We start from the raw sequence: 20,898 nt of genomic DNA on the forward strand, positions 1-20,898 counted from the left end.
GGAAACGTAAAGTTCAGCATAAATGTATTCAACGCTACGAACATAGGTTGCAGCTTCGGAAGAACGCAATAACTTAATATTAAGAAAACTGCGATAATATATGCACACCCCTCCACCCCTAGTGCCATTTCTGTCACAACGCAGGACCAAGTAACCCGGGACCGAGATAAAGTCGTTAGAAATGGTCGAGTGCAGCCACGTCTCAGAGACCATGATAATGTCATAGGAACTCTGTAAAAAGAAGTTCCTAAATTCAACAATGTGACCAGGAATAGACTGGGCATTGACATGGCAGATGCACAACGAAGTGCTACGTGCCTGAAATTGGACAGATGGTAGAGTGGAGGGCATTGCATTTCACAAATTAATATTAGCGAGATCTTTAGCTGATCGGATAGTAACGGCAGGAGTCGAGTCATCTTTCTTAACTCTAACAATGCCCTGGTCATCGAGCCAAACATGTCGGTAATTCGCAGATTTAGCGGCAGTCTTAGCATCTCGGAGAAGTTTATATAATAAGGGGGGGATCGACTTGTTAATATAAATATTATGCTTCCCAAATGCTGAATTTAGCATGTTGGCAGTAAGTTGACCAATCTTACGTCTAGCAGACAAGACGGAGTCAGCTGCAGGAGTACCAGTAAATCGCACACTGATATTACCGGGTCGCTTAGGATCTGACGAGCGAAGACGACGTATATTTCGGATCTGGTCACCGCCAACATCAGTCTTTAAGACAGATAGGAGTTTTTGTATCAGTAGAAGGTCGTTCATTTCCTGTGAAACTGGCAAGCCTGAGAAGATCAATTGCGAACGATTCAGTTGGAATTCAAGTTGTGTTACTCTAGCATCAACTTGTATGAGATCACGTTGCATGTCATCGTTGATATCAGGCTCTAGCTCCATCGCCGTAAGTCGAGTATCAAGAACTGTACAGGCACTCCTCAGCTCAGTCACAGCGTTCTCCACCGTGTCAACTCTACTAGCCATAGCATCAAGCTTTAAAATGCAAGAATCTACCTTTGCAGTAAGGTCATCGATCTTAGACAGCCTGGTGTTGATTGATTCGAATTTATCATTGATATTAGTTAAAAGGGCGGTGACCGTATTATCCTGTGCCGTACTCAGATCATTGCCGCATTTCATGGAGCCATGCGAGGCAGTATCAATACGATGTCCAGCAGCAGCAGGAGAGGCCTTGTTAGCAGTTTTATTACAAATATGACAATTGTAATTTGGTATAGCATCCTTGGGACCAAGCTTAAGTTTATTACGTAGGCATGTCGAGTGGTATCCATGCTCCTCAGCCTTACAGAACCTTACAAGGTCAGATTTCCCAACATACGAGCCGCAAAGTCCGCAATTCACAGTAGGCATGACGAGATTAAATAGTTAAAATAGTAAAAATAATGACGCAGTAAATAAATAAAATAAGATCGCGAAAAAAATAAATAAATAAGGTCGCAAATAAATAAATAAATAAAATCGCAAATAAATAAATAAACAAGATCGCAAATAAATAAATAAATAAGATCGCTAATAAATAAATAAATAATATCGCAAATAAATAAGTAAAACAATAGATAGAAATAAATAAATAAATAGATAAAAAATTTGCAATAATATTGGTGCGCATAAAATTAATTAAAATTAATTAAAAATGAGTAATTAGCTGTGTTTCACTGGGTCGTTGTTAGCATGACAGGCAGAGTCCACATGTAGGCATATATAGTGCGGCAATAACAATAGTTTGGTAAGCAGCAAGCACAACGTGTTATCAGGTCGGTGTAATTCAGAGCGTGCCAGCAGGCATGCGCAGTCGCCACAGATAAGGCGGCAGATAATCAGCACGGTGAAGGCGGATAAGTAGAATTTGTAGGTTAGATCCAGCACCACGGCAAATAGTGCAAAATTGCGATTCATCAGCCAATTCCTCACCAGTAATTAATGTCTCAGAAGGAAGCTTGAGAAGTGAGGAAGAAGCGTCTGAAACATGGCCCAATGGACCAGAGTACGGCAGAAAAAATAGGCAGAAATAAAGCAGAGCAATGACAGGCAGGTGTATCTACTTACATAGAGAGAGAGAGAGAGAGATCCCTCTCACCCTCTCTTTCTCTCTTAGTCTCTCACCCCTCTCCCATCACCCTAGGGCCCGGATGGTTAATTATCCTACGGATTCACTATAGAAGGGGTACCCCCTCTCCCCTGACTCTTGGGTCCGGATGGTTAGTTATCCTACGGGTCGACTAGTTTCCTAAGGGTTACCCCTCTCCCATCACTCTAGGGTCCGGATGGTTAGTTATCCTGACAGTTACCCAGAGAACTTTTTTTTGCATTTTAGTTAGTGGAGGAAAAAGTTCCAATTGTCTCCAATAGGTGGCGATCACGAAAATTACTGGGGCAGCTACACCGCTAGGGGTCCTCACCATCTTAGAGACTACCATTTTTTTTTTAGGCCTGCCCTCGGAGGGTCTTTTCTCCCTCCACATACTTATCCTAGACCCTCCCACTATTTTTCTACTATAGACCTGCCATTTAACTTGATTTTACATTTTTCCTTAAACATTGAGCACTAGGTAGATTTTTTTCTTTTATGAGTTAGTAATAATTATAAAGTGCTTTTTTCATTTTTTTCTGTTTTTCTTTTACGGATTAAATTAAAGGAAATAGGAGTAGGGGAAAAGAAAGAGACTTTTAAATAACATTTATCATATAATTAAAAACGAACATGAAACTTATATAATAACGAATATACAATAATAAAACGAACATGAAACTTATATAAAAAACTAATACAATTGAAACTTATATAAAAACGAATATACAATAATATTTAGCCCATTCAGCAAATAACAGCTTCTGAAACATAAAAAATTTATTAATATCCAGTAAATTGCGAACTTAATTTTTAATATTTACCTTTTATTTGTTTCCGCACCCACTTTGTGAAAACATCTACCTCCTGTTTCACACAGTGGACAGGCTTTTGTGTTTTTCGCATAATTTTATTTTTATGCAGCTCACAAAGAATAATGTCTGTTTTTATATATTCAATTAAGCAATCGAATTTTGGACAATTAAAATTTTCTAAATTGACATTATTAATATTCATTATATTTAATAAGTCACGTTCGAAGTGTCCACCTTTATATGCAACCACTGGTTGCACACTGTCACATTCAATGATTTTTAGAAAATCATATATTTCATTCATTTCCCGTATTTCCATATGCAATTCCGTGCACATTATTAAACACAAAAGATGCAGTTTTGCGGTCAGCAATACTTAAAGTGTTCATTGATCCACTAACTTTAAACGCACCATAATGTGTTAAATTAGAGTATATATTTTTAATAGCCACTTCTTTGTACACTATCTTCTTATTAACGATAAATCCATCCACATCTATTATGTGCGTGATATCTCTTAAATGATGCATAATGTCAGAGTACCTGAAGATTCTGTGGCTTAAACTGAACTGAAGACTACCCTACACGCTTCTCAAGATTTTTTAAATGCTGTAAGGGATGTGAAAAATTTGATCTGTGGTGGGAGGTGACTAACCAGACACTCCTAGAAACACCATTGGTCCAAAGAGAGAATAGTTAAGGATAGTGGGAGAATTGAAATACTTGGTTTGAAGAGAAGGGGAAAACTTTAGAGAAACTAAAAAAGAATATATTTAAAATAAAGGCAAAGTGTAATAAATTTAGTATAAAAAATGCTAACATGATGATCCCAACGTTCGTCGATTTTCAAGGATTCTATTTAATGGATAAAACATTTATAGTTAAAGAATTTGCAGTTTTACAAGAACTAAAAGTGCATCATATTTTATTTTCACCCCCCTTTCCACATACTTGGTTAAGTGAAGAGGAGAGAAAGAAAACAGTGTAAGTATATTTTATAACAAACAATAACGAATTATTATTTTTAATGAATAAGGAATTTCTTTTTCAGTTCAATCTTTTTCAATCATCATGGCTTAAATTGGATGGATGGTTATTCACCATATTATAAATATAAAGATATTATAAAAAAATATGTATATGAGGATACGGTTTTTGTAAAAGGGGTGGAAAAGTTAAATTGGTTAAGGAGTATTTGTGATTTTGAAATTAGTAATGTAGAGGAATATGTGTGGGGAAATTATAATTTAGAAGACGGTTTATATAATTCACAACTTCCTATTTGCATGAATCATGAGGGTATATGCGCACTGAGAAATGTATATTATATGAAATATATGTATGAATCAAAAATCTAGAATATATGTATATTTTAAACTTGAATGCATTCTTTTTACTTCAACGCGCAACCTGATCCGTAAAATATTTATATTACTGAAGTGTCTCGGAGACTGATTATTTGAAGGACTCTCCATCTAAGATTTTTCATTAGTTTCACGCTGATCATTTAAACGGAAAGAACTACGATGTCGCTTCTAAATAGAGTTTTAAATAGTCAGGATGAATATCGTGAGTGGGTACGTGATTGTCGTGATTACATTAACAAATTGAGAGTTGCTAGCCACAATGCACGTATAGGGGCAAGGCAGAAAATTTTTACGGAAATTGCTCAGATACAGTGCCGATTAATCAGAGCAGCAAGAGAAAAAAGTTATTCTTCAAATCACGCTCTTAAGAATCCCGATTTAAAAACTCAGCATGATTATCGCGAGTAGGTTTGCAAGTGTCGTGATTATATTCGATATTTGAGAGAATCCAACCGGAATGCAACTCCAGATGCTGTACAGAAAAATCTTGCCGAAATAAAATGTATTCGAAAGTTACTTCTCCATGTGGCAAAAAATAAAAATTCAATTGGAGCGGGCATTAATGTGAAAAAGCTTATTTGGAAAGATCTTGATTCATCATTTAAAAGTCGAATGTGTAGTGGTATGATAGTAAACACTAATTATATCGAACCACATGAATTTCTATTGGCAGCATCAGATATGCTGCAATCTTACATGAACAAAGTATTCAGTAAAGTAAGCGCTGTTAAGATAAATATGGTATTCAACGGACAATTTATTTGCAAAGAAATTAGTGATATCAAACATATTTCCACAAAAAATGTGATTTTATTCAAGACTGATACTTTTAGTGATTCGTATAAACCAAACGTCATAGAAAAAAATTAAAACAAAATTGGGTGAATTTCAAGAGCGTAATAGTGGGTGGGCTTTGGAAAAAATATTAAATTTAATTTTGAATATAAATCATTATAATCCACTACATGCAGGCTGTACAATCGACCTTCCAAAATATATTAAGAACAAACATGCAGTGATAAACATACAGAGTGATGATAATACATGTTTTGCATGGGCTGTAACGGCTACACTCTATTCGGCTATTTCAACTAAACACCCACAAAGACAATTTTCATACCCCCATTTTAAATCTGTTTTCAACGTTAGAAGTATAACATTTCCAACCACATTAAGGCAGATACCTAAATTTGAAGAAGATAATGATGTGTCGATTAATGTTTTCACCATGGTGGATGAGCAGGAAGGGCAGGAGAATAAAATTATTGCACCTCTTCAACTCACAAAATGTGAGAAATCGAGACATGCGAATCTTCTTCTTCTTCTCGAACATCAAGGTGCAGCACATTTTTTATGTATCACGAATCTTTCTCGCTTGCTAAATAAACAACTGACTCGAAAAAAACGATCTCATCTTATTTGTAATCGGTATGTTATACTGTTTATATTTTAATATAATTTTATTTAATGTTTATATACTAATTTGATTTTTTCTCTTAGATGTTTACACTATTTCTTCAATGAGGATAAACTTCAATCTCATAAACGTGATTGCAGTGAGCTCAATAAAAACGTCCGTATACTGCTACCTGAAGAGGACCGTTGGGTGTCCTTTAAAAATGACAAGAACAGTGAGAGGACCCCATTCGTTGTATATGCAGACATTGAATGTTTATTAGAAAAAGTGAATGAAACGAGCGGTAGTAGTAGTATTTATCAAAAACAATTACCCTTTAGTGTAGGATATTATTTTAAAAGCGTTCGTGATTCATCGCTCTCAACTTATAAATCATATCGTGGACTCGAGTGTATAGAATGGTTTGTGCGAGAACTCGATAAAATTGCTAGCATATCGAGCGAAAAACTAAAGACTGTAGTGCCTATGAGAACGCTAAGTATTAGTGAAAATTTTCGTCATAAGAATGACCCCGACTGTCATATATGTAAAAAGTCATTTCTCCCAAATCAAATACGTGTTCGCGATCATTATCATTTAACAGGTAAATATAGAGGACCCGCTCACAACAATTGTAATTTAAACTATAAAGATTCGCACGTTATTCCAGTAATTTTTCATAATTTATCTAATTACGATGCACATTTCATCTTCAATGCGATCGCTAACATGTATGAGGGTTCAGTATACCTGCTACCTGTACATAAGGAAAAGTATATTTCATTTACAAAATACATACGGAAATATAATATTCAGCTCAGATTTATTGATTCATTTAAATTTCTAGCATCAAGTTTAGACAAATTGAGCTCATACTTGGAGAGATCTCAATTTAAAAACTTAGAGTCAGAATTTTCGAATTTAAATACGGAACAATTTAATCTACTAACAAGAAAAGTTATTTTTCCTTATGATTACGTAGATAATCTGAATCGCCTGGAAGAAAATGCTTTACCGCCTCGCGAGTTATTCTATAATAAATTAACTGACAGTGATATTAGTGAAGAGGCATATAATCATGCTAAGGAGGTATGGATCAATTTTCAAATACAAACACTTGGGGAGTACATCGATCTCTATTTAAAAACTGACGTATTATTACTGAGAGACGTTTTTGAAAATTTTCGCGATAATTGCATGGAAAATTATAATTAGGATCCTGCACATTATTTTACACTCCCAGGCTTCACTTGGGATGCAATGCTTAAATATACTGAAATAAAATTGGAACTTTTCACTGATGTTGAAATGTTGCTTTTCGTAGAGCGTGGAATACGTGGCGGTTTGAGTCAGTGCTCTCACCGCTATGAAAAAGCAAACAATCGGTATATGAATGATTATGACTCAACAAAACCAACCAAATATTTAATGTACTATGATGTAAATAATCTAGACGGATGGGCAATGTGTCAAGCTCTACCTACTCATGGATTTCGCTGGATTGAAGATACTAACAACTTTGATATCTCAAGCATACCTATAGATTCATTTGAGAGTTTTATTTTAGAGGTAGACTTGGAGTATCCAAGCGTACTTCATGATAATCACTCTGACTTGCCATTTTGTCCGGTACGTGAGGCTCCGCCCGGAGCACGACAGAAAAAGCTACTTGCAACTGTCGAAAATAAGGAGCGTTATGTTATACATTATCTTTACAACAATGTATTCGTCATGGAATGTTACTGAAACGTATCCAGCGCGGAATAAGATTTCAGCAATCGGCATGGCTAAACAAATATATAGACTTAAACACACGTTTGCGAGCTGCATCTAAAAATGAGTTTGACAAAAATCTTTTCAAACTAATCAACAATGACGTATTCGGTAAGACGATGGAAAATGTAAGAAATAGAGTTGATGTGAGGCTTGTTAGTAAGTGGGAAGGAAGATATGGAGCAGAAGCATTGATATCCCAAACAAATTTTCACAGTAGCTCCATATTCAACGAAAATTTGGTTGCGATAGAATTAAAAAAATTAACGGCGAAATTTGATAAACCTATATATGTAGGTATGAGTATTCTAGATATTTCAAAAACATGTTTATACGAATTCCATTATGAATATATGCTTCCAACGTTTGGTATTAAATGTAGAGCATTGTATACCGATACAGATAGTTTGATATACAGTATCGAATGCGATGACATTTACACGATCATGAGAGAAAATCTTTCAAGATTCGATACTAGTGATTATTCGCCTATTAACCAGTATAATTTACCTCTAGTAAATAAAAAAGTGCCTGGTTTGATGAAAGATGAGAATAACGGGAGAATTATGATTGAGTTTATTGGACTGAGATCGAAAATGTATACATTTAAAATACAAGATAAAATTTTTAAAAAAGCTAAGGGCGTTAAGAGTTGCGTTATCGCTAGAAAAATAACGTTTGAAGATTATAAAGACTGCTTACAAAATTTTACTGTTCATATCCATAATCAAAATTTAATTCGTTCAAAATTGCATAATGTTTATTCAATTGTACAACAAAAAATTACTCTCAGTCCACATGATGATAAGCGCTATATTGTACAAGGTACTGTATCAACTCTACCATAGGGTCATTATAGGATAAATGAAATAGAATTAAGTAAAGTAGATTTAAATGAAGATTAAATAAATGCTTCTTTATTAATAAATTGTATATTACAAAATATTGTTATATTTATCCATGAATTATGTGTATTATCAAATCCTAACCACTTTACAAAGGCTTTGTCGCCCTTCTTACGTAATACCTTCTCAACTAGATATACATTAGGATTAGCAGTTTTTAAAAGTTCATATTCGTAGAATCCGCCATATATATCCGTACCACTAGAATCCCTTAGTAAATATGTAACAGGATTTGTTTTCTGCACTTTTATAATTTCAAATATTTCAGTTGTCCAATTTGGTGTGTAGCCTTTTGCAAATACATTCTTATATTTACTGATTCGTACAAAATCACCGACTTTGAACTTGACACGACCAACGATCTTTATATTACTGAATACTGTTGCTAAGTGCTTATTAGCATGTTCAGGTTTCACATCGACTGAACGCATTCCTATAGTACGATGTTTTCTTGCATTGTATTCGTCAACCAGTTGTTGTAGCATAGCTCTCCACTTGTAATTTCCATTCAACGTAAATCCTTTCCACATTTCGGTCTTCAACGTTCAATTCCAACGCTCGACTATCGTTGCTTTCAATACACTGTATGTCGAGTAATAATTTATTCCATGCTTTTTCATAAGCGATTGGAAATCACTATTATAAAATTCCTTGCCATCGTCGGTCTGTAGATTTTTCGGACATCTCCCACTCTTCAGGATTTTCAGTAATGCAGCTGTCACTTCCTTGCCTGACTTGGTTTTCAAGGCTATTGCCCAGCCATATTTCGACAATGCATCAATAACTGTGAGAATGTAGTGGTAGCCTGCGTCTGGATAGTTTCTCATGTCTACCAGATCTGCTTGCCAGAGGTCATCGAAGCCTCGTATTATTACACGTCTACGTAAAAAATTCCGTCTGGCAGGCACATGCAGCTCCTCTACCAATTGCTTCTTCTCCTCACTACTCATAATTATTCCGCTACGTGTTATGTTTACAGCAGGTCATCAAGCACTGGCGGTAGTATAAGTTTCTTCAGGGCATAATTTATATCGTCTTCTCTATTCTTCTCATTTGCAAAATCTTTTTTTGCGAGCTGATTAGAAAAATATTCTACAACAATTTTCAATCCAACAATCATATTATTTCGTAATTCTTTGTCTTTTCGATCCAATTTATAATCATTATGATCGAATTTATCAATCAATTTATCGATTCTTGTACCAATTTCATTAATTTCATCGATTTTTTTCATTAGAGTTGTAAATTTTTCCTCAAGAATGTTACATTTTAGGTAATAGTGAGTTAGCTTCTCACTGTATTCAAACAATTCTCTCATTAAGCTATCACGTACAGTCATCGAATTACGTAACAGAGCAGCCATATTCACCGCACTTGTCTCATACGTAACATCACATTCTAAATTTGAAATTATTTTCTTCTTGGCATTAAATGCATTCTTTTGTTTATCAAACTTTAACGTATCATTATCAATTTTGTGGAAATAATTTCTCACTTTACCGGTATTGAAACCAGCTCCAAATTTATTTATTGTCATAGTGAAGTAGCACGTTGAACTGAGAAAATCTTGAAACTGCAATCTCTTTTATAAGATGATACCTTCTTCATGGAGCTCCTCAATTATTGACTGTATCTCATTATAGTAATTAGTATGACCAGCAACAGATGATGCAAATAAAAGTTTTAATCGCTCGACCAGTTCGTTTGGATCGTTCCAATGTACATAGCTTACTGGATTATTATTAACACGCATATATCCCTTGCCTTGTACAAGTTTTGTCTTCGGTGGAAATAATTCACTAATTATTTTCTTCCATTTATGCCCCTTATTCCCACGAAGCTTTAGTGTACTAATGTTATCTGCTCTGTGCACATTAGTTTGAGAAAGAATACTTTTATATGTATCTAAATCATCTTTAGTATAGTATTCAGGTTCTTTCATGAAGATCAATTCAAATAGACCTTTCATGCCAGGATAATACTCCTTATCGATAATAATAAAATTACTGTAATCATCAACATTAAAAGCACATTTCGCAAGCCAAATTTTATTCGTCACTTTATCTAACTTAACTCCAAAATTACTGTCAATTTTATCCTTAGCATTATTCGTCAACAACCCTATATATTTGGATGCAATTGAACCAAACTTTGTCGTAGTTCGATTAGCATCTTTTACAGCCTCGATGGATGTATGCACAGGTAATTCTATTTGTTCCGCTAAATCTTGCGTGCCATATTCATTATTCTTCTTCACCTTCTCCTCCTCCTCCTCCCCCTCCCCCTCCTCCTCCTCCTCCTCTTCATCATCTTCCAGAGAAAGGTACTGTGTTTCGTGCGACTGTGGATATTCCTGCTCATCATCCGATGAATGACCTTGAACGTTAATTCTGGAGCTGCGTATGAAATCTTTCCGCTGTGGAGTCGATGTGAGATAAGACTTTCTTCGTTTCATCGGAATTATGAAAGATTCCTCGTGTGAGATAGATCTCTTTATAGGTTCCATTTTCATCTCATGTTTCGGTGCAACAAAAATTGCTTGATTATTTTCGGTGAGCTTCTTTAATGGTTCAACTATTGGTTTAAAAGTTTCATTTAAACTGTCTTCCATCATTACTCTGATTTGAGTGCGCGATATTTTTGACGAATTACTTCACTTGCCTCAGCAATCTTCTTTAGAAGCTTTTTCTCCTTCATTTTGTAAAGCTATTCTTTATTCAATATATAGACTTGTTCAATGTTCAAGGTTAAACTAACATTTTTGACCATAAACATCACTCTTTAATCACAGCATATTTATTGAAACCCTTTCGATATCGTCCATTTTGCATTGCACTGTCTTTATCAATTACTAAAAATCCATAATAACGCTTCCAACAATTTGAACACAATTCACAAAATTTTTCAAACGCCATATCTGTATTTACATGTTCGTTATATATATGTTTTAGGTTAGTTCCATCTTGTTTAAAAATAATTAAAAATTTGCATTATCACGTATTAGATGTTTTGGTATCCTTGCATAAGTCTGACAAAGATAAAAGCAATCAATCTTAGAATGTCTACCCATGGGGAAGTAGTCTCTTATATTGTCTTGTTTATCGGTTGCAACATCATGAAATATGAAAATTGAATTTGGTAGTGCTTCAGCTACTTTTATAACCTCACTGTTATTAGAAAATTGGAAATAACTAATTTCTTCATTGTCCGATAATAGTCGCTCCAAGTATCGATATTTTGGTTGCTGCAACGATTTTGAATAAACTTATAGGTTTTCAAATCTCACACCCTGAGGGCTTTCTATAAGGCTCAACAATACATTTGTTTTTTCACAATTTGAAGGGCCACAAACTATACAGCGTATGGTTGATGGGAGTAGAGGTCCGTGACATCTCATACATTTATGGGTTGTTCGGTAATCTATATTAGAAACACGAATACCGAGCAGCTGCTTTACGAAGTCCATGACTGAAAACTCTGTAATCATACAACCTATTTAGAGGAATGAAATGAATTGTTTGATCAGTTCTCATCATGCCGTTATTATTGTTAGATGTGTCAAGTTTGGAAGAATTAACCGCTGAGCAGTTTGAATACATACCGAAAATTTTAATTTTAAAGCACTTTCCGCGTAGTATTCAAGAGGTTTGGAATAAATTGCCTGAACACATTCGCGCAGATCCTGAAGTACAACAATATCGCTGGTGTTTTAAACATCATAATCTACCTAATACAGATCACATTGATGGACCGCCCCCTTCAATAAAAGATTGCTGGGCTTGTCAGCAAACTCTGTGCGAGAAACAGAAAGAATGTTCCACATGGTAAGCTACGGTTGTGGAACTTTTTTCAATAATATACTGAATAAATTACCGTTCGAAGTACACATACCTGGCTACAATTATTGCGGACCAGGTACTCGACTTCGAGAACGGTTAGCACGTGGTGATCCGGGTATAAATCCTCTAGACGAAGCCTGCCGTGAACACGATATCGCATATTCAATATATAAGGATCTGCCACCACGTCACCAGGTTGATAAAGTTCTTGCACAGCGTGCACGAAAGCGTATCACTGCTAGTTACTCATCTTTACGTGAACGAACAGCTGCAGCAGCAGTCTGGGCATCCATGAATGTAAAACGAAAACTTGGCTTAGGCCTACAAGTGCATAGGAGAAGCATGAAGAAAAGAAAAATTCGTGTACCGAAGAAACGAGGAGATTTATTGAGGAAAAAGCAATTTACTCACAAAAAAAAAACGGGGAGGTTTATTACCTCTGCTACCACTGTTGAGTGCAGTGGGCGCATTAGCTGGGGGCGCAGCAGGTATAACAAAAGCTGTAAAGGATGCGAAAGCATCCAAGAGACAATTGGAAGAGATACAGCGTCACAATCGTTTAATAGAAGGCAGGCGTGGACATGGTTTATACCTATCCCCTTACGGGCGAAAGGGAGAGGGTTTGGAAAGGAGGAAAAAAACCTCGCAAAAAAAATAAGCAGCCTTCCGAAATCTGGAGCTACTAGTAATATTCAATTATTACATGCATGTCAGGATATACCATATTTTCGAGGAGTCTTTATGCGCACATCTCTACCACAAACCGTACTATGCAATGAGTGTGCAATCGTGAATATTGACGAAGAAAAAGGTTCTGGTACACATTGGGTTGCCTACGTTAAACGTAAAAATTACGTAAAGTATTTCGACTCCTTCGGAAATTTGGAACCTCCAATTGAACTTTTAGATTATTTTGGTCCTTCTGCTATAATCTACTACAACCACGATCAATATCAATCGTATGATACAAGCATATGCGGTCAGTTGTGTGTCAAGTTTATACGTGAACAATGTCTTTAACGGTTACGCTGTCTGACCGCGAGTCCATATTGGAGACAGATTTTTCCCCACCGATCAATCTTCAGGTGGGGCAACATGAACTTGGTCTCGTAGACTTTCAGAGCTTCAATTCAATCGCTAATGTTGACGAGTCGAACAATAAGTTTTTCTACGATACCGAAGATCTGACTATACCTACAGGTTTTTATGAACTGAGTGCTATAAATGATCTTTTGCGTACATTGATGCATGAGGTGGATAATGAAGATGTTATTATTCTACGTGCTAATAATAATACGTTGAAAAGTGAAATAAAGTGTAAATATCTTATTGATTTTACAGAACCTTATAATATAGGCCCTTTATTGGGTTTTTCGTCAGATCGAATTATTCAGCCGAACACTCTAGCCGAATCAAACCAGCCCGTAAACATTATAAGGGTCAATATTTTACGAATTGAATGTAATATTACTGCTGGTGCATATACAAACGGCAAACATCAACATGTTATACATGAATTTTTTTCAAGCGTCCCACCTGGCTATAAACTCTCGGAAACACCGAAAAACGTCATTTACTTGCCAGTCATTGTGAAAGTAATTGACCGTCTTACCTTGCCCTTTCTCGATCAGGAAAACCGTCTAGTAAATTTCGGTGGGGAAGAAATTACAATTCGATTACACATTAGAAAATGCTAATTTACAAGAATACTTATAAATCACCGATACCAGATGAACCTATCATCAGTCCAACAGTTGCTGCAGGACCAGATACATTGGGTGGGGATTACGTTAGAAGACCGCTAACAAGAAAAAATATAGCCTTTCTTCAATCGCTGGGTTTCAAGGTCAGAAATAAAGATGGACCTGTTGGACGTAACCGCACAACCTGTGTACGACAATCGCATTACTAAAATGGAAATACATGCTTACAATCCGTATGCAAATGCATCATTGGGAAATAGTGACGAAATTCGAATTCCAATACAACAGCAAGATTTAATTCTTCTACCATGTGAGAGTTACCTTTACATAGAAGGAAAATTAATCGAGGGTACTTGTATTTCAACTGCAACAGCTGAAGATACTGTGGGACTTGACTGCAATTCCATGGCATTCTTGTTCGATGAAATTCGCTATGAATTGAATGGTATTGAGATTGACCTCAGTAAGAATGTGGGTATTACTAGTTCCATGAAGAATCTCATTTCCCTGACTGAGGAGGAGAGTACGAGTCTACGCCATTCAGGATGGTTTCTATCAGATTATAAGCCTACGAAATATTTCAATTTTTGCGTACCACTGAAAATGTTGTTGGGTTTTTGTGAAGACTATAGAAGAGTCATAATAAATGCACGTCATGAGCTCCTTCTCATTCGAGCGCGTAATGATACGAATTCGATATACTCTTCAACGAAAATCACCGACTCGAAAATTGATGTTCAAAAAGTGCAATGGAGAATTCCTCATATATCATTGAATGAATACACAAAACTTCAATTTCTACGTATTATCGACCAAAACAAAAGCCTCACCATGGCTTTTCGATCCTGGGAACTCTACGAATACCCGCTTCCACCAGAAACACAGAGGCATACGTGGGCTGTAAAAGCTGCAACACAATTGGAGAAGCCTCGATACGTAATTCTAGCATTTAGAAGAAATAAGAAGAATACACAGCATATGAAGGTGCTTGACTTCGATGATAGTTTTGTTCGTGATATTAAAGTCTATCTTAATTCTGAATTTTATCAGTATGATCGACTCGATACTGTACTGAAAAATCACGATTTTCTGTACTATATGATATGTATGTTAAATTTATCCAATCCTATTATGCTGGAGAAAAACCATCGAAACCAATGCTTAATTACAAAAATTTCTTAGAATATGGCCCTCTCTTTGTCATTGATTGTTCGCATCAAAACGAATCTGTTAAATCTGGCACGGTTGACGTTAAAATAGAGATCGATTGTTCTAAAAATATTGCAAGTAATACTACTGCGTATTGTTTAATTATACATGATAAAATTGTTGAATATAACCCGCTTACAAGTATTGTTAGAAATGTAAGTTAATCGTTAATAGTTAGAAATGTAAGTTAATCGCTAATAGTTAGAAATGTAAATTAATAGCTAATAGACTATAGTTAAGCTTATCATTTTAATGAAGAAAATAATAATAAATAAGATATAATAATAATTTATTTGTGTTTAAATCATTCCTTACAAATGTTTTCTAAATTAATCTTTTGAAATTTGACTAACAATTGCAAATGTCATATTATTGTAATTTCCACCATGATACGTGAATGTTAATATTTGATTTGAAGCTGCATCTTGAAAATTCTTGATTTGTTCTGGTTTTTCCAGTAATGCCATCATCCTCGCAGGCAAGAAGAACCATTCCTTCGTAACCAGGTTTGCTATTATTCTCTCTCCATATTTGGTTTTAATTTTCGATAATTCAGTTATTCGGTATGACCCCCCAATCTCCAAAGTATTCAGTTTTATAAAAGTTTTTGGTTCTACAGTTGCGAGTTCATTAATCTTAGTTAAATCCATTTCTATAATAAAAAAAAATTAATCTTAGTTAAATCTATTTCTATAATAAAATAATATTAAGAAAAGAGAATAACGTAAAAAGAAAAAATAATTCTTACCTTCTAAAGATTTTCTACGACAATTACGTGATAGTGAAAAAATATTCTGTCTGCAACGTGACACTGGTACTTTGCACTGTGCTTGAAGCTTCAATACTGCTATTACACCACAATAAAATATTCTGACTGCAGCATTACAGACTTGAACTTTCGACTGCTTCACGCTTCTAATCGAGACTGAATGAAATTTCCTAATTGTTAGCGTGGGTGACTTTGAATAATATCGTAGGAAGGGATAAGATATACACACTTATTGGAAATTGAGAGTAGGGGAAGTGTTGCAGGCGAACGAAATTTGTAATAGGTTACTCTCTTATGATTGTAGATTTCAAAGAGAAGTCATTATTTTAAACGTGTTGATACATGTAGTCTTTAGATCAAGTAGTTGTTAATTAAAACAAATGAATCCATTTAATTATATACACGTTCCTTAGATAAAGTGACATCAGTCTAGAATATAAACTTTTCATTGTTTAAAAGCGAGTCGTAAGATACACGTTCTATAGATCAAATAACTGTCATCTAAAACAAATGGATTGTCAAATAACTCCCTTCCGCTTTTTTTGTTATTTATTCAATGCTTTATAAAAAAACTTACTGGGATTGGATTTATTTCAAATATGCACCGTTTTGTTCGATAATCTGTTGCCATCTAGACGGCAACTTCATAATACCCCTCTCGTAGAAGCCTCCCTCCTTATTTGCGAAAAACTCGAACAGCCACTTTTCACAAGCTTCTTTTGAATTTAACTTTACAACACCAAGGGCGTTCGCCATGGACAGGAACAGGTAGTAATCGCTCGACGCCATGTCTGGGCTATATGGTGGATGCAATAAAACCTCCCATCCGAGCTCTCGGAGCTTTTGACGCGTCATCAACGAAGAATGAGGTTTGGCGTTATCTTGGTGGAACACTACACCTTTCCTGTTGGCCAATTCAGGACGCTTCTGGTCGATCGCCTGCTTCAAGCGGTCCAATTGTTCGCAATAGATGGTTGAATTAAGCGTTTGACCATATGGGAGCAACTCATAGTGGATGATTTCCTTCCAATCCCACCAAACACACAGTAAAACCTTTCTGGCCGTCAATCCCGGCTTGGCCACAGTTTGAGACGATTCGCCGGATTTTGACCACGATCGTTTTCGCTTAATGTTGTCGTAGGTAATCCACTTTTCATCACCAGTAACCATCCGCTTCAAAAATGGGTCGAGTTCGTTCCGTTTCAGCAGCATATCGCAGGCGTTGATTCGGTCCAGAAGGTTTTTTTGAGTCAAATCATGTGGCACCCAAACATCAAGCTTTTTTTTGTATCCAGCCTTCCGCAGATGGTTTAAGATTGTTTGATGACTCACTCCCATCTCCTGTGCGATGTCACGAGATGCCACATGCCTGTTTAACTCAGTGACTTCTTTGATTATATCTGTGTTTGTCGTCACAGGTCTTCCGCCCGCTTGCTTATCCATGGTGTCGTTTTCACCTGCTCTGAATCGTCGAAACCATTCCTCCGCGGTTCAAAGCGATACAGCTCCATCCCCCAAAACACCATTAATCTCACGAAACGTTTCTGTAACAGATTTGCCTTGTACGAAGAAAAACTTCAAAATAGCGCGAATTTCGGCGTTAGTGAACTCCATGTTTACACGTTTATAACAGCTGAACGCAATATGCAATCTAATCATACTTAGTTACGTTTTAAAGGTCATTTCAAGGGCTTTTAAATAATATATAATATCACTGGATAAGAGCTTTGCAACACTTTGTACATAGCTGCGAATTTCAAAAAAACAAAAAAGCGGAAGGGAGTTATATGACAATCTTATATATGAATCTATTTCAAAGAAATTCAAATGAAACAATTCAATCATTTCCTGTAATATATTATCCGTAGGACGTCCTAAAATAATAGCAATGCTAACTCGCATATTTTTTCAATTTATAATTATTACTAACTTGTAAAAGAAAAAAAATCTACCTAGTGTTCACGGTTTAAGAAAATGTGAAATCAAATTAAATGGCGGGTCCACAGTAGGAAAATAGTGGGAGGGTCTAAGATAAGTATGTGGAGGGAGGAAAGCCCCTCCGAGGGCAGGCCTAAGAAAAAATGGTAGTCTGTAAGATGGTGAGGACCCCTAGCGGTGTAGATGCCCCAGTAATTTTCGTGATCGCCACCTAGTGGAGAAAATTTGAACTTTTTCCTCCACTAACTAAAATACAAAAAAAAGTTCTCTGGGTAACTGTCAGGATAACTAACCATACGGACCCTAGAGTGATGGGAGGGGTAACCCTTAGGAAACTAGTCGACCCGTAGGATAACTAACCATCCGGGCCCAAGAGTCAGGGGAGAGGGGGTACCCCTTCTAGTGGATCCGTAGGATAATTAACCATCCGGACCCTAGGGTGATGGGAGAGGGGTGAGAGACTAAGAGAGAAAGAGAGGGTGAGAGGGATCTCTCTCTCTCTCTCTCTCTCTCTCACACACACTCCCCACAGCCAAGGCACTTCCTCCGCACACCCGCACTCCCCCTCATCACCCAATATACCCCAGCTCTTAAGACACTTCCCCCCCGCACACCCGCACCCCCTCTCTCCATCATGTCACAGAGATACTTCCCCCCCCCCCCCCCCGCACACCCGCATTCCCCTGACCACCATGTCACAGAGACACTTCCCCCCGCACACCCGCACTACCCTCACCACCGTGTCACAGGAACCGCCTAGTTACCACTACTAGTAACACTTGTGATTTGACTTAAATACATTTGGTACAATTGAATTAAGAATCCAAGGAGGAAGGTTCGCACACATACTGACTATTGGAGTTGAATCAACAATTGGGCTTTTCACTCTTGCATTCTGGTACTTGAAACAGGCAAAGATGAAAGCATTAAAAGATTGGCAAAGTAAGAATAAGCTAATTTCCAGAAAAACGTCATCCATTACTCAGCCATAATTTAAGAATGAGACTCATTGGATGAAATTCTGTAAAATTGAGTTAATAACTGTTGATTGTTTTCCTCTGTTATCTATACTAGTATTCTAGGCCAAAGGCAGTATACTGGTCATTGGTATGGATGAAAAAATGCACGTTTATTCTCAATTGAAACTTAGTCCAAAAATTAATGGTTTCCACTCCATTTTGCAGCACCAGAAATCCGACCAGTTTCAACAGTGTATAGAAATTAGCGAAACGAACATTTGAGGACTCTGGCACGGGAAATGTTATAAGGACGATTCGCCAATGTATCTCCTATGCCACCTTTGTCAAGAATTAGTAGCATAAATGTAAGAGTAATTGGTGCTAAAAAGAAACGTGGTATGCAAAACGGCAATGTCAGCTTTGAATATATGCTCAATTGCAGCTTATTCAAAGCTTTGCAAATTGCTTGTCCAGTCTTGTTCCAGTATCAACTCAAGTAGTTGATGAAACTAGTGAAGTCTAGCAAGGTCAGATAGTGGTAAAAAGTCAAATGTTGATAAACAGAAAATGTAAATTAATTAAAACATACATTTTACTTAATTAGTTTTATATGTTGAAAGTATGTTTATTGATTATGAAAAATTTAATCAAACTTTTATTATAGTGAAACTGAAAACATTAAATAAGTAGCCGGGGCATTAATTATGAAGTTCATTTATGCAAAATGCATTACAAATATCAATAAATTCAATGTGTTGACTGTGATATTTTTTCAATATTAATATATATTTTTTTATCAAGAGACACGGTAGTGTCTCGACGGCAAGTACACAAAAAAGTAGATAATGACATGTATATACGGCCGTCGAGGCACTACTCTCTTATACAGCAAGTTTGGCTGTCCTAATTTTCAAACCGATTTTTCTTTGTGAATAATCCACTATCATGATTTAAGCAAAGCTTTTCTTAAAATGGTTTTGAACGAGCTTTCATTTGAGCCCATAAACATTAAAATCGGTTCACGCAATCCAGAGATCTCATACTCTGTTAGCTATATATATGCCGAAGTTGAAATTCTTCTCCCTTTTCTCTGTATGTCTCGGGCTGATCTGTATGTCTCGGGCTGAAGTTGGCTGCTATATTCAACTGCTATATTCAATACCGGCATAACCCTAAATTTCGATCGATTTCGATAGAACTGTCAAAATCAAAATTACTCTGTTGGGATAAAAATAGTATAATATAATTCAAAGTGTAGATAATTAAACAAACTAAAGGAATAAATACATGAAGGAGTCTGATGGAGAATTAGATAAGTAACACAACATTGTAAAATATATTAAAATTTAATATTTTGTGGTACTTTGTGGGATTTTATTTCAGGTTATAAATAAAATATTTTCCTTGTATGCAGCTCTGATTTGAAGTCATACCAGTGCCAAATGCTCTAACAATTCTTGGAAATACCCTGTTATTGAAGAATGTAGATTAACGAAAATTGTAAATGAAACAGAAGGATGAGGTTGTTACGTTCACTCATAACCAACACACATGGTAGTGTTTCAACAGCAATTAACATAAACGTTTTTAAGAAAAGTAAGTACATTGTGAAAAAAATTAGTTTAATTAAAGCAAAGTTATATACAAGGTATCCTTTCATAGTTTGCAATTTGATGCCAGACCAGTGCCAAATTTTATAACAATTCTTGGAAAAATGCAAGCACCATAAGGTACTACCATAGTTAAAGAGGAATCAGTTACAGTTCCAGTGGATATTACTACTTTTTATAATAAAATAGATAAAGAAGATAGTGCTGCCATGTGTTGCTAGAAAACAGAGCTTTGGTTTAATGCAACTACGGAGTACTGATTGAGCAATGGAAACAGTAGTTTGAAATGTGATTAACTGTTGATGACTCAATGATATCAAGAGACACGGTAGTGTCTCGACGGCAAGTACAGAAAAAAGTAGATAATGACATGTATATACGGCCGTCGAGGCACTACTCTCTTATACAGCAAGTTTGGCTGTCCTAATTTTCAAACCGATTTTTCTTTGTGAATAATCCACTATCATGATTTAAGCAAACCTTTTCTTAAAATGGTTTTGAACGAGCTTTCATTTGAGCC

The 20,898-nt window shown here is 36.0% G+C and overlaps 1 protein-coding gene across 1 annotated transcript; it reads right to left on the minus strand.

Moving 5' to 3' along the window:
* Window positions 1-357: 357 nt before the first annotated feature.
* On the minus strand, window positions 358-1,377 carry LOC136781514 (uncharacterized). The gene has a single exon (XM_066740403.1). It carries the CDS (start codon window positions 1,375-1,377, stop codon window positions 358-360), a length of 1,020 nt encoding a protein of 339 aa, XP_066596500.1.
* Between the last annotated feature and the right edge of the window lie 19,521 nt (window positions 1,378-20,898).

Source organism: Prorops nasuta, unplaced genomic scaffold (assembly GCF_024137725.1).
Source record: "Prorops nasuta isolate Cenicafe-Biocafe unplaced genomic scaffold, Cenicafe_Pnas_1.2 PNAS00023, whole genome shotgun sequence".
Taxonomy (NCBI): domain Eukaryota; kingdom Metazoa; phylum Arthropoda; class Insecta; order Hymenoptera; family Bethylidae; genus Prorops; species Prorops nasuta.